This window comes from Kickxella alabastrina (genome assembly GCF_025024165.1).
Source record: "Kickxella alabastrina strain RSA 675 chromosome Unknown BX661scaffold_52, whole genome shotgun sequence".
Taxonomy (NCBI): domain Eukaryota; kingdom Fungi; phylum Kickxellomycota; class Kickxellomycetes; order Kickxellales; family Kickxellaceae; genus Kickxella; species Kickxella alabastrina.
The window spans coordinates 952-14,505 of NW_026251523.1; the positions used below are offsets into that span (position 1 = coordinate 952).

A 13,554-nucleotide genomic window follows, 5' to 3' on the forward strand; every position below is an offset into this window, starting at 1 on the left:
AATGACCAGCTGCATCACCAACAGCTGCTGGACATCTCATCTACTTTGGCAGCAGGCGACATGGTGCGCAATGAGCGCAGTGTACTGAGACAACACACGAGTGCGATTACGTGCTTCCAGCATGATGGAACAAAGATTGTCTCGGGTGCGGATACGACTTTGAAGCTGTGGGATGTGAGGACGGGCGCCTTTGTGCGCGACTTGTTGGCGAATCTGACGAGTGTTTGGCAGGTGCGGTTTGATAAGCGTAGGTGCGTGGCAGCTGTTAATCGCAATGATGTCACTTACTTTGAGGTCATGGATTTTGAGTAAAGATACTCTTCCACTTTTAGATCTTCTTTTTCGTTGATTGTAATTTTAATTGTAATTAGGGAGTCCAATTTGTTTGCTGTCAAGACCACCAAGAGGGGGGGGGGGCACCACGTATCACCAACAACCAACCAACCAGCCAACCAATCACTACTGTTTATTCCCATCTTTGTTTTTTTCTTCTTTTAAATTTGAAAGGTATTTATTTGTTATATGTTGCAAGTGCAAAAAGCAATAACAGAAGAAGAAAAAACTATGGCAGTCATTTACTCCAATTACATGCTGCGTATAGCCAAGGACTTGCTGAACGCCGCGATACCTCCTGCAAGGCGCTGGCTTTACCACTGCAGCGGCACTTTCTGGCCCAAGTTCTACCCACCCACAAGCCACATCGATCGATCGATCAAGAACCGACCCACTCAGCGAAACCGACCTCGAAGGCTCACAGTTCACCATCAAGAGAAAGAGAGAGAAAGAGAGAAAGCCCTGGCAATCAAACTCTACCTAATAACCAAACACAACTTGTCTGCCACAGCAACAGCCAAAGCAAAAAAAAAAACTCACTCGACAAATGCAGACCCGCCAAGAAATGACCAACCCTTTTACACTTAGGGAATCCAGTATAGGGACAGCTCCCCCCCATTGGATAATAACAATAACAATAACAATAATAATGATGTGGAGGGCAAGGGAATTGGCAAAGTTTATTTTTTTTGAGGGAAGGATTGGAAATATTGTAACTCAATATTGAAAAAATGTAGCGTATAAATATGAGAGTTTCAATAAATGCCAGTCTCCATCTATTATTATTATTATTATTTATTTTGCTTTCATTTCCATTTCTCTATATATTATTCAAAAAATATAATAGTGGACCAAAACAATTACATGGCTGATATGAACATGCCGACAAAAGAGGGTTACAAGGATCTGCCCTCCCTGCTCGAGACCATGGCAAACTCATACATATCCATCAGCAACATATTAAATAGCTCCAACTACTCCAAACACATGATTCACCTTTACTCACAATTCAATGTCAGAGCCTGAGCCCAAGCTCAAGCTCAGCTTTTCCGCCAACAAACACATCTCTATGTCAGAGATCCGACATTCGTCTGCAACTGCGCACTGGGCATTAAACCATCGAGCCACGGTTTCAAGGACAATCACCGCCCCGGACCCGAACCCGCCGCTCTACGCCGAGATTATGGCACCCTGTTGAGTTGTCCGACACCAAACAGCTGGCGCTTGCAAATGATTGGGTATCCAGGACGCTGTCAAAGTTTCTGCTCAGGTGCCAGTGCATATTCCGCCACCAGCACAACCGCACCAGCGTCTGGGGAGGGGAGGGGCATTGCCTCCCTTGGTCTATCTATTCTTGTTTGCTTTGTGGGCTCTGGTAAAATAATCCTGTCGAGGGTGTTTGATTGTGCAACACGAAGAATAACGTGGCTAGTCTTGGATCGGTGATTTTTGTGCTGGCAAATGAAACAGAGAAACCCCAGCGTGGGCTGATTTCGGATATTTTGCCCAAGACTAGCCGCACACATGGCGCGTTTTGGGAGATCCGCGTCGGCTGGATTACTAGGGCCAGGTATCGCAAGTCGAGTGCAGCGCGTGCTTTACTCGTGCGGTCCAAGTGTGAAGCCTGGGATTGCTAATAGCAGCCATGTTTTGTGTGTTCCCAACGGCAGAGTCCCTGGTGGCCATAGCCCGGCCGTCGCTTCTTGTTCTGGCTTTGTGGGTAGACGCAATTGGTATGAAATATTGTTGGCAGCCTCCCAAGGCACCGTACAACTTATTTCAAATCTACTACACCCTGTTGCCATTGCTAGTGAATACGCAATATGACGATGTGCTGCCTCACATGCTGGCCAGCGGTCTGACGACTACCGACATTGCGGGCAATGTCATTGAAATCACTACCGATTGGATTTACAAGGATAGTAATGTGGCTAACCCAATATTCACAGCCTTTGGCGCAGCCAATTCCCCCTGGTGCCAAACAGGCACAAATTACCTGTTGCCATCCTCAGCCCGTACGCTGAGCTACCGAGCTCTGTGAAATCCGCCGAGGAGCTGTTCTGCGTCATGACCCATGCGCTGACAACCATATTTAATGTCTCCAAAATATGCAGCCGCGCAGTGTACAGAATTACAACCAAAAATAAGTATCTGGGTTTTCCACGATGAAACGCAATGTATTGAGTGGAGCATGCTTCTCGACTGCAAGTATCGCCAACGTAAATCAAGTTTTGCCACGCTCAATCCTGCTGCGTAATGGAATGCTCACATTTGCGTGTGCTTTGGATTTGGTCAGAGATCCGTTGCCAAGGGGTATCTTGAATGTGTACGAGTCTCTGTTGTACGCTTTTTTCTGGCTTTGCTATCTTTGGCGTTGATCCGGAAGAAACAGATTGAGGTTTCAAAAATTCGCTGCAAGAAGAAAATCAATGCGGGAGAGCTGCCTATTTTGAAGTGGGTTACGGGGGGAGGGGGGTTTGAGCGGATCGCAGAGGCTAAGGCGGCGCAGCTGGAGACTGTGGAGAACTCCACTTGAAATGCTATTGATCATTTTGCGTATGTCAAATGGAAGATGTATCATAAGAGCAGAGAGTATGACTGCCTTTGCAGAATGACTGGTGGGGTTCACAAGGCATTGCTCCATTATGAGAAACTTGATTTAAAATGCTTTTGTTTTGTTTTTGTTTTTTATTAAATCCAAAAGCTTGATAAATTAATTCAAATTCTTATGTGTTACAGATGTTGCATTGCATTACCGCTAATTTATAATAATATAGTCATTAACAAATGTTTAAATAATCAGCAATTCCCACGTTTAGCAGAAATTCTGACATTTGGTTTTTTTTCTTAAACATTCAACTTTGTTTATCAAAAATATCTCATTGTTTTTCTCAGTTACCATGCTTAATCTACACAATTTTTTAATGTTTCAGGCAAAATTACACATGGACTTTGCCCATCTTCCATCCTACAATGATCACACCAAGAAATTTCTTTTTTTCTACGCGCAACACATGCTCGAGTATCCTGTCAGAGACCCGAAATTTATGGTAGACCGCACGCTGGGGCTTAGGCCACTGGAGCATGGTCTCAGGAACATTCCTGATCCGCCGTTCTATAGTGCAATATTTGCACCCGTTGATATGCTCGAGAGAATTCCGCCCGAGCCTCTCGGAGATGCAGAAATTTATTTCCATAGGCTTCGACTTAACTTTGCTGTCTGTAGAGTCCTCATGAGCTGCCACTGTATCTATCGGCATCAGCCTAACCGGTTGGGTGTCTGGGGCTTTGTTTCTTGTGGATTTCTCGTGCAGGTATGCCATGTGGGTATCTTTGGGCTGTTTGTAACGAGGATACTCAATATTTTTAACGAGTATGACTATTACTGCTTGTCGATGGTTGTAAACTCTCTTACTATTTGCGGAGACGAGATGCGCGGGTATATCCCAAACATCATGCCCAGAGCCAGCACGGTTTATGGTAAGCATTGGGAGATTCGTGTTGGTCGGATTACTGTGGATGGACAGCGCACATCGGGCGAGCACACGTTTTATTCGCGTGATCCGAGCTTGCACCGTGAAACCGCCATACTCGATCAGGTTCGCGTTTTTCCGGCTGCAGAGTCGCTGGCAAGCATAAACTCTCCGTCGCTGATTGTCAAGGTCTCTTGGATGCAAGCAGTTGATGAGCCAGGAACTCCTTGGGTTTCCAAGGAGCTGTATGACTTGTGCCGCATTAGCCGGGTGTTGGCACCCTTGTTGAAAAACGCAGGGTTTAATATTGTTTTGCCTTGGGTGCTGGCTGGCAGCCCAGCAGCTGCCACTCTGAATGGTGTTACTCGCGATATCAGTGCTGACCATCTATACACAGCTGAGGAATCTCCATTTGTCAGCGCGTTTGGGTTGGTAAGGTTTCCGATAACTAGAAGGCAACTTGTTTTGACTGCTATCACCCCGTATGCCGAGCCCCTGAGTTTGATCGGGTCAGCGACTGAGCTGTACTGCGTACTGACCCATGCCCTAGTGACAATACATGAGATCTCCAGGTTGTGTGACCGCGCAATCTACAAAATTACGATCGAGACTATTTGGATTGTCCGCGACCAAGAATCGGGTACTGTGCAGAGCATGCTTTTGGACTGCGAAATTCCCAATGTGGACCAGACCCTGCCGCAATTAAAGCTAATACGAGACGAGATGCTTGCGTTTGCGACTGTCTCGACTATTCTTCAGAAAACAACACCACGCTGCGTAAAAGAAACATACGAGTCATTGCTTTATGTCGTATGCTGGCTTGCAACTTTTGGTGTTAACCAGGAGGACCAGATTGAAATATCCTGGATCCGACACGAGAGCAACATTAGCACAGGCCATTTTCCTATTTTAGTATGGATTTGTGGAGATCGCCTGCCAATGAGTTTAAGCAAGACTGCCCAGCTTAGTTCTTTTGATGTATTTACTGCTGATATACTTGATCATTTCGCATATGTAAATTGGGATGATCACAAGCGCAGTGGATATATTTTGCTACGTAATCTGGCGATTCACATATTCCAAACATTCATTCAAACGGATTTCATGAATCCATACGGTAGTTTCCTTTTTTAAGGTTTAGTTTTTGGTATCGAATTTTTAATGCTAATTAAATACTTTGTACTTTTTTTTATAAAAACGATTGCGTAAAATTTAGGGTAAAACAAACAATTTTTGTATTTTGTATTTTATTTATTGTAAATGTTTATTCACAAGTTAATATATTATTCTTAAATGTCAATTTAATGCGCTTAAGCTAATCAACTATGTTGCTTTTGTTTTATTTCCAATGTTGCAAGGAATATTAGGAAATCTAGAAATGAGTGGCTGCTCAGCTATGCCTATGTGAACTTCCATCAACCCCAAAACTAAAGGATACTGTATGCTTTGCGACATAGCCGCCAACATGCTCAGACTGATCTTCCATAATCCTAACATTGAGTCCGTGTTCCGACTCGTTCAGCGGGATTAGCTGCATCTTTATAAAAATTGCTTTTTAATGACATTCTAACACTTTTTGTTGCTTAATAAATATTAGTTGATTGGGTCGACTGATCAACCATTGTTTATTGTTGTTGTTGTTGTTGTTGATCTACCAGAGCTGAATGCAGCCAGGCATGATTACACCACATTACTTATCCTTTTAGTCACATAGTAACACACATATAATATAGTTGTTTTCTCTTACCTCCCCAGTGCATATCACCCATAGAATACATCTTATTTAATACATAGTAGTATATTATTTTATATTCATTATTATAGAATATACATATTGCAACAATAGAGTAAAATAAGAAACATGTTTGAATATGAACAGAGACCGCAGACCTTATCATTTTATAATAATTCAATATTATATAATATCAATTCGCCCAAAATAAAATACAATGCCTTTTGTTGAACAGACTAATAATGTGAAAGTGGATGTCAAGGTTGAGCGTTGTGAACCAAGTTTCCATCAACATGCCGATTGATAGGGCATAGATGGTACCATGTAGTGTCGTGCTCTATAAAAATGTGAGTCTAAATCGATATATTCAAGTCTTAAAAATTACTTTTTTTTGGAACTGAAAAAGGGGGCAGCGCTGTAAACATCATGGTGTTCCTTGATGTCAGCCAGCAATAACAGAAATGTGTATAGTGGCCATGAGGGCAATCTTGATTCTTGAAAAGGGAAGATAGTGGCTTGAAATGTGTGTTGGGCACCACGATATACCTCTCCTTTCCAGAATGCATATGCTTGAACATACATATGCAAAGAGCATAGCCTTGACATACCAAGACACCAGTCTGTCTACAGAAAAACTAGTTCTCACCAACGGAGTGCACAATTGGTGAAGTGCACAATAAAGGAAATGAGATACATATATAAGATGAGGCCGGCCCTAGTTCTACTTTTGATTCCATTGATAATAAAAACCTTCAAAAATCAATACTCCACCTTTAACACTGGGCAAGTAGTGCCCCACACAAATTACAACACTTTGAGCAATATAGTATTGTATTTAAATTTGCTGCGTTATCACAAGGAAAAATATTTTTAATTTCAATTTGTGGGCGTAAATATACTATATAAAAATAAAAGTCAAAACTCGTACTCCTCGCTTTTGCTGCTGTCAGATCTAACCCCTTCATTATTCGATTCAAGGCCCACACCCAAGCTTGGTAGCAAATTCAGTTTCCACAGCGCCAGCAGGCTCGGGAACTTTAGCAGGATAGTGTATCTTTAAAAAAATGTCAAATTTTTTGAAGAATACCTTAAAATTGACATCAGTGCATATTTTGTTGACAAGTATGTGGATTTTAGGTGCCCCTTCTCTTCCAATAATTTTAACAGACAACAGCGAAAGCGTGGCAAGCATTCCCTCGATTGCTTTTATAGTGACCGCTAATGCGATATCAGTGTAAATAATTCCTCCGCCAAAATAGCTTGTTTCAGCCCCATTGATACAAATGATATCTTGATGAGCGTAAATAAAATATTTGGCGTAAATTTTAAACTCATCCTCAGCATCATTGCGCTTATCTGCAGGACTCTCGTATAACTTAATGGCCAGCTCCAAAAGCTCGCTAATTTGGTTGCGTATCTGAGACTGGCGGGCTACCTTTTTTATATCGCTAGCGTGTGCGATTCCCAAGTACGACGCAAAGTAGTTTTCGATGGCCTGGGTAGTGCACACAGTAAATTGGCTGTAGTCTTCAAATGTCATGGTAAAGACAGTGTTTTTTCCTACTGCTTGAAGTGGTTTAGCGATATAACATTTGCTTGTCGAATAAAAAGAACTGGTTAATTTTTTGAAAAGCATTGCATGGCAAACCTGGGACCTTAGGTCGCCATCTGGAACGTTCAAGAAAAATTTGGGAAACTGAGTGGCCATAGTGAAAGCAAGTTCCAACAAACAAAAAAATAAACAAAAAAATAAATAGGAAAACTGAGGGACTCTGCTGTCAAAATTTTGTAAAAAAAAATTAAATATGGAGAAAAGGAAAATACTTGTCAAACATTTTAGAATGTTTTAGAATAGCTACACGACTGAGTACTTGAAGAAAAAATATTGTCAAAACAGCCCAAATTTACAACATACAGCCACAGCATACTTATGCTTTTTTTCGGCCCGACAATTTTGGTAGGCAGTTTAACTGGAAAATATTTGCGCAAAATACGGAAAAAGCCAAATTGTGCCGATGTCAGAAATCAGCGGCACTTGGCTTGAATTATTCGCTGCAAATTTACAAACAAAAAAACAAACAAACCAATTCTTATAGCTTTGTTACGCAGGCCATGAAAACAAATTAGTTCTTGCTGTCAATAGAGGCTTGGTTGTATTAAAAAATAAACAAAAAATTGAAAAACATGTGATGTCACTATTGCTGCATCAGCTTTTGCCTTTTTTAAATTAAAACAAACTACAAAAAACAACAACAATAAAACATTTATTGACACAAAGCCCACGGAAAATAAATAATGTCAAGTTTTATGTGGATACTAAAACATAGAAAATTGGTTGTTGTTTTAAGTTATACTTTTAAACATGAGTATTAAACTCAATACTCATTTTTCTTTTATTTAGATACTTGGTCCGCCGGTCTTGTGTTTATACCATTTTGAGGCGAGTGCGGCTTCTTGATACTTGAAAACACCAGAATACAATAGAAATGGCCTTTGGATGATACCAGCGGCTTATTAGGATTATTGACATATATTGTCAATTCTGCTGCGTAGCAATTTATACATGGCCAATGTTTTGCCAGTATTGACATATGAATGATAGGCTGATGATCCCTTGATTAATCGCTGAAGACAAGTCGCACAATAATTGTCACATTGGAAATCTGCTACAGTGAACTGAGAGCTGGGCAGTTGCATTTTTTTGTTCTTTCCATTTTTTTTAAGAAATGTCTAAACCGACCAGGCTGTTTACACTGTACCAATGCAGATTTGCGCTCGGGGGTAGGCACAGCTGGGGGTTTGCGCTTTCCGCTGCTTAGCAACGTGGAGAGCATGGCCACAAGCAGAAGGCCGCTCGCAGGGCAGATTGAGAAAAAATATTCACTGCTGACAGAGCTGGTCAACATTGCTGGGCACAGATTTTCTTTGTAGCCCAATGCTCATCAGTTGCCTTTTTCTTTGTGAGCACTAAGACTCAGTCATAAAAAGGGCAAAACAACAATACCTATAAAACTACCTTCATATTGGTTGATGGCGATCAACTGATTAACCAGTCTTGGCTGTTTGGCCACACAAACAATAAGTCACACAGTGACCAGAGCAATATGCTCTCTTCTCTTCACCTCACACAGTGCATAGCACTTATTCATTAAATATACTTTACATCTTTATAGTTTATCTACACATTCATAGAACGTTCCTATATTCCAACAATTATTCTGTATTCAGAGGTTTTAGATAAGGTTTAGGTCAAATGCTAAGAATAAGAGGTTTAACGGCTTACTACATAATACAAATAAAAATAAAAATGAACCTTTAGCTAATATTGACAATGAACCAACCTTTATTTTTTATTTCTGGTGTGCCATCTTTTTTAAGTTATACTTACGAGTAAATACATTTTATTTTAAACTTGCCGTTGAATGAGACTGTTGAAAGCTATTTGCTTTGATTTTTTCGATTTGAAATCCATTGAATGCTATTGATATGTTGCATTGAAGAACAGGTTTTTTATTTGGTTGGTTGTTTGGGCACTATTGATACAGCAAGCTGTAATTGGAACACAGTTCACTATTTTTTTACCCCACACGTATCAACAAAATTTAGCCTGAAACAATACCTTTTTTGGTGATTGTGACGTGCACTGCATCAAATGAAAGTGTAGTAACTGAAATAAAAAATTTTACAACTGACTTCAAAAAAATGGTAAACAATACTGTTCTTTTTCTTTTGTTTTGTTTGTCGTCGTTTAAATTATTTCACCTTTTTTTATTCACCTTTATTATTTTTATATTGTTACATTTTAATACAACTTTTTAATTCTAATTCAACAATTTTTATTTTTATTTTTGAAAATGGGCGCGGGTTGGGCAATTTCAGTGTTCCGCTCCTTTCTCAACTATGTTCTCCTCTTGCCCACTCTCCTAATATGCGTAGCACTAACGCTATTTCTCACCAACATATTCATCTCCTACTACTTCCAGCTATCACGCGCAGGTAGCAGTAGCAACAGTCGTTCAGGAACCCACAAACAAACAATAACCCCGCCAGTAACCCGCATCCCACGGCTCCAATTCGCCAGCAAGCTGCCACGCGCCCTACTCACGTCAATTCTACCCTCAGAGTATACCAAGGACACTTGGGAGCCGCCCACCGTGCGTGAGCTCCAACAGGGCAGCCCACAGCTGGCACAAGGAGTCAGGGTTGTGCTGGACTTGGTTGTGCGGGATTTTGTCAGCAAATGGTTTGGAGAGATCTCAGCGGATCCGGGGTTTGCCAGGTGCGTCCTGGCGCAGATCTCCGCAGCCCTGGGGTGTTTGACCGAGAGAGTTATGGGTGCTGTGGATTTGGCAGAATTCATTGTTGGCGGTGCACTGCCACTGTTCACCGCGCATCTGAAGGGCGAAGGCGCGCACCCGGCATTAAGTGGATCCACCACGGACAGTCAAGCAGAGGGCAGTGGTGGTGAGGACAGTGAGGAGGCGGTGAAACGCAGGGTGATGGCGCATATTCGGCGCACGGTGGACCTGGTATTACCCTTGGTGCTGCCGGCTGAGCAGCTGTACGCGCCGCACCGCGTCATTGTGCGCGAGCTCATGACTGGATCCCTGCTAACCCCAATCCTAATGATGTTGGCGGACCCGGATACCCTGAACCAGCTGGTAGACGGACAGTTGGAAAAAATGATCCGCGAACAGGACATGGTCAACGAGCTGCGCGGGGTGCTCGACCAGCAGCAACCGATCACCCATGGGTCCGAGGGGGATCCTGCAGACGCTCAGGACGACAACGTGCGGTCCTACGAGGAATTCATGGCGGTCATCGACCGCTGCCAAGATGTCTTTGAATTGGAGCGCATCAGCGAGGACATCCTGGCGCAAATTCGCAAGCGCCGCATTCTGATCATGGGCCAGAACAAAGACGACATAGTCCACGGAATGCGCGTCGGCGACATCATCGTGTATATTAACCGGTTGTACGTGGCTAAAAAAAAGGCCGAGCGTCGGATACAGATGCTCTCCACTGGAAGTGCCCTGCAGCCAGCGCAGCCGGCACGCCCACCCGTGTCGGCTCCACTGCTGCCGCTGCCGTTGCCGTTGCAGATTCCAAGTGTGCCGGGCTCGTTGTCGCGGCGCACCGGCGGTGGATCGCGGGTGTCCGCCTACTACGAGCACCGCGATGATCCGACGAAACTCGGCCCGCCGCAATTCACACTCCGGGAGATCCTCACCAACAGCTCATCGCTTTCCGCCTTTGCCGAATACATGGATCTGATCGGCTGCCGGTTTCTCCTGGAGTTCTGGATCAATGTCGAGGGCGTCCGCCACCCACTTCCCGCCCTCCTCCCGCGGATCATTGCGTCGCTGTGGAAAACCTACTTCACCTTGCGCGTCGACGAACTGGTTTCAGCCACCACCGCCAGCACCGGCGGAGACCTTGTTGGCGAAGCAATATCGAGGGTGCAGAGGTTTTTGAAGCCCCGGAGACGCGCCCAGGGCGAAGTTGATTTGGACCTGGATGGGTTGACGGCGCAGGTGTGTTGGGAGGCTTTGGGGCTGATTTATTCGGTGCAGGAGGCGGTGTTTAAGTATATGGAGGGGAACTGCTTCGAGTCGTTTTTGAAAAGCAGGTTCTATTCGCGTGTGTTGAGGGAGTATTATGTGACCCCAAGGAGGGAGCACATCCAGGCGGCGTTGTTTGCCAAGGAGGGCGCGCTGGTTGAAGAGGAGGGGGAGGGGGAGGGGGAGGGGGAGGGGGAGGAAGAGCATGAGGCTGAGGCTGAGGTTCAAGCTACAGTCGAGGCTGAAGATACAGTCGATGCTGAGGCAGACACCACGACCTTGCCACCGCTTGCGACCCGCGCCAGCACCACCCCCAACAGCACCAGCAATAGCAACAGCAGCAGCAGAAGCCCAAGCATCCGCTCGCGGCATCCTCAGCGAAGCTCACTTTCCCGCAATAGCAGCATTCCTGGTGGACAGCAGTTTCTCCCACGGCGTACTTTTTCAGGCGGCTCCTCGGCATCCAGCATCCACACGCTCAGCTCAGTTCACTCTCCTCCTCCAATGCTGGCTCATCCGACTCGGTGGGGGATGCGCGCAAAAATCGATGCGCCGCAGGTGTCGACTGCTACGGCGACGGCGGAGGCTACGTCAGTGTCGGTGGATGCGCTGGGGGGCGGGGGGCAGCGCGCTAGGTCGCTGGTGTATCTTGCGGAGGCGCTGGAGGCCAGGTCGACGCCGGTGGCGCGGGCGATGGCGGTGACGGCGGCTGGATCGGCGGCTGGATCGGTGGCTGGATCGGTGGCTGGATCGGTGGTTGAACCGACGGTTGAACTGACGATTGAGTCTTTCGCCGAGCCTGCAATTGAGCCTTTTGCCGAGCCTGTAATTGATCCTCCAATTGACCCGCCGGTCGTGCGGCGGCGCTCAGTGCGCGTGGACAGGATGGAGATGCGGCGGCTCAGCGCGTCACTGCAGGCAATCGGGCTGTCCACCGACGATCCGCTCTCTGCACCGCCGCAACCCCTCGGCGCCCACCGCGAAGACCACAATCCCGACTCCAGCGGCAGCTCCGACCCGTCCAGCTCCGGGTCCGAATCGGGCTCCGCATCCGGCGACGAGGCCGAGTCCCTCGTTCTTGCACGCGTCCTAACAACACCAACCCCAGGCGATCTTTTCCTCCCCCTGCACCTCTCCGCGCTCTCCCTATCAACCACACGCAAAACCCACCAGCTCTCCATCGTGCGCGCGCTCATGCGCCAGGCGCAACACCGCGGGCGCACAAACGAGCAGCGCGTGCTGGCCAAGTCGCACAATGACCTGCGCCGGGAGCTGCGCCGCGCCCGCGAGCAGCAGCGAATCTACGAGGCGGCGCTGCCGGACCACCAATTAGGCTCCAGCACGCGCGTGCACGTGCCGCGGGCGGTCATGCAGGCGGACCACGTAGTGTACCTTGTGGAAGTGCAGCAACCAGGGGGCGGACCAGGGGGCGGACCGGGCGGCGGACCAGGGGAGGGGGCCGAGCGGGTACGTGGCGGCCACGCGCCTACCGGATGGGTGGTTGGGCGGCGGTACCGCGAGTTCTTTGCGATGCATCAAGAGATCCGTGCTTGCGTGCCTGGCGTGCGTGCGGAGCTGCCTGCGCGCACGCCGCTCGGCCGGCTGCAGCAGCCGAATCGCGCGCGCACGGTGGAGCTGCGCCGGCTGGCGCTGGAGCGGTATTTGCAGGCGCTCTTGCGCGACTCGCGCGTGCACCTGTGCGGCCCGCTGCTGGCGTTTCTCTCGTCGGTACCGGCGCCCACGACAAATGGGGAAGGCAGGGATTTGGAGGCGGAGGATGAGGCCGAGGGGAATGATGGGTGGATGGCGCGGATCCACCGCACGGTGACCATGGATATTGAGGGCATACCGGGCGCTGCGTCGATGCTTGAGCTGATCGTGCAGGAGCTGGGCGCCCAGGTGGCGCTTCAGCAGCCGCACCTGTCTCAACAGCAGCCGCACCCGTCTCAGCAGCAGCCGCACCCGTCTCAGCAGCAGCCGCACCCGTCTCAGCAGCCGCACCTGCCTCAGCCTCAGCCGCACCAGCCGCACGCTGCCTTTGTTGATCCGCTCAGCGACCTCTTCATGCAGGTCTTCGGCCTGACCAACCGCCGCAACTGGCTGCGGCGCCAGGCGATCTCGATTCTTCTGCGGCATATTTTCGGCGGCACGGTCGAGCGCCGCATCCGGGACATTCTCGGCCAAGCGACCGAAGACAAGAGACTCGCAGAGCTCCTGGATAATGTGCGCAGATCCCTGTGGGCGGATCTGCCCAAACGCAACAACGGCTTTGGCTTTGCCGCGTTTGCTGCGCCGCCGGCGGGGAAAAGGCCGAATGACATGAGGCGGGAGACGGCGGCGAGGGCGCGCGCTCGTGTGCTGGCGTATGTGCCGGGTGTCCTGGGGTCAATGGTTGGCCGGCGGAACGCTCGTGAGGGCGCGCGTACGCTGATTGATGCTGTGCAGGACCGTGGCC

General features: G+C 47.3%; 1 protein-coding gene across 1 annotated transcript; it reads left to right on the plus strand.

Moving 5' to 3' along the window:
• Window positions 1-1,978: 1,978 nt before the first annotated feature.
• On the plus strand, window positions 1,979-2,503 carry BX661DRAFT_218727 (uncharacterized protein; the record flags this gene model as incomplete). Its single annotated transcript, XM_051538807.1, has 2 exons — window positions 1,979-2,066; window positions 2,145-2,503. The coding sequence occupies 2 exons, from the start codon at window positions 1,979-1,981 to the stop codon at window positions 2,372-2,374; spliced, it is 318 nt and encodes a 105-aa protein (XP_051388543.1). The 3' UTR covers window positions 2,375-2,503.
• Window positions 2,504-13,554: the final 11,051 nt, after the last annotated feature.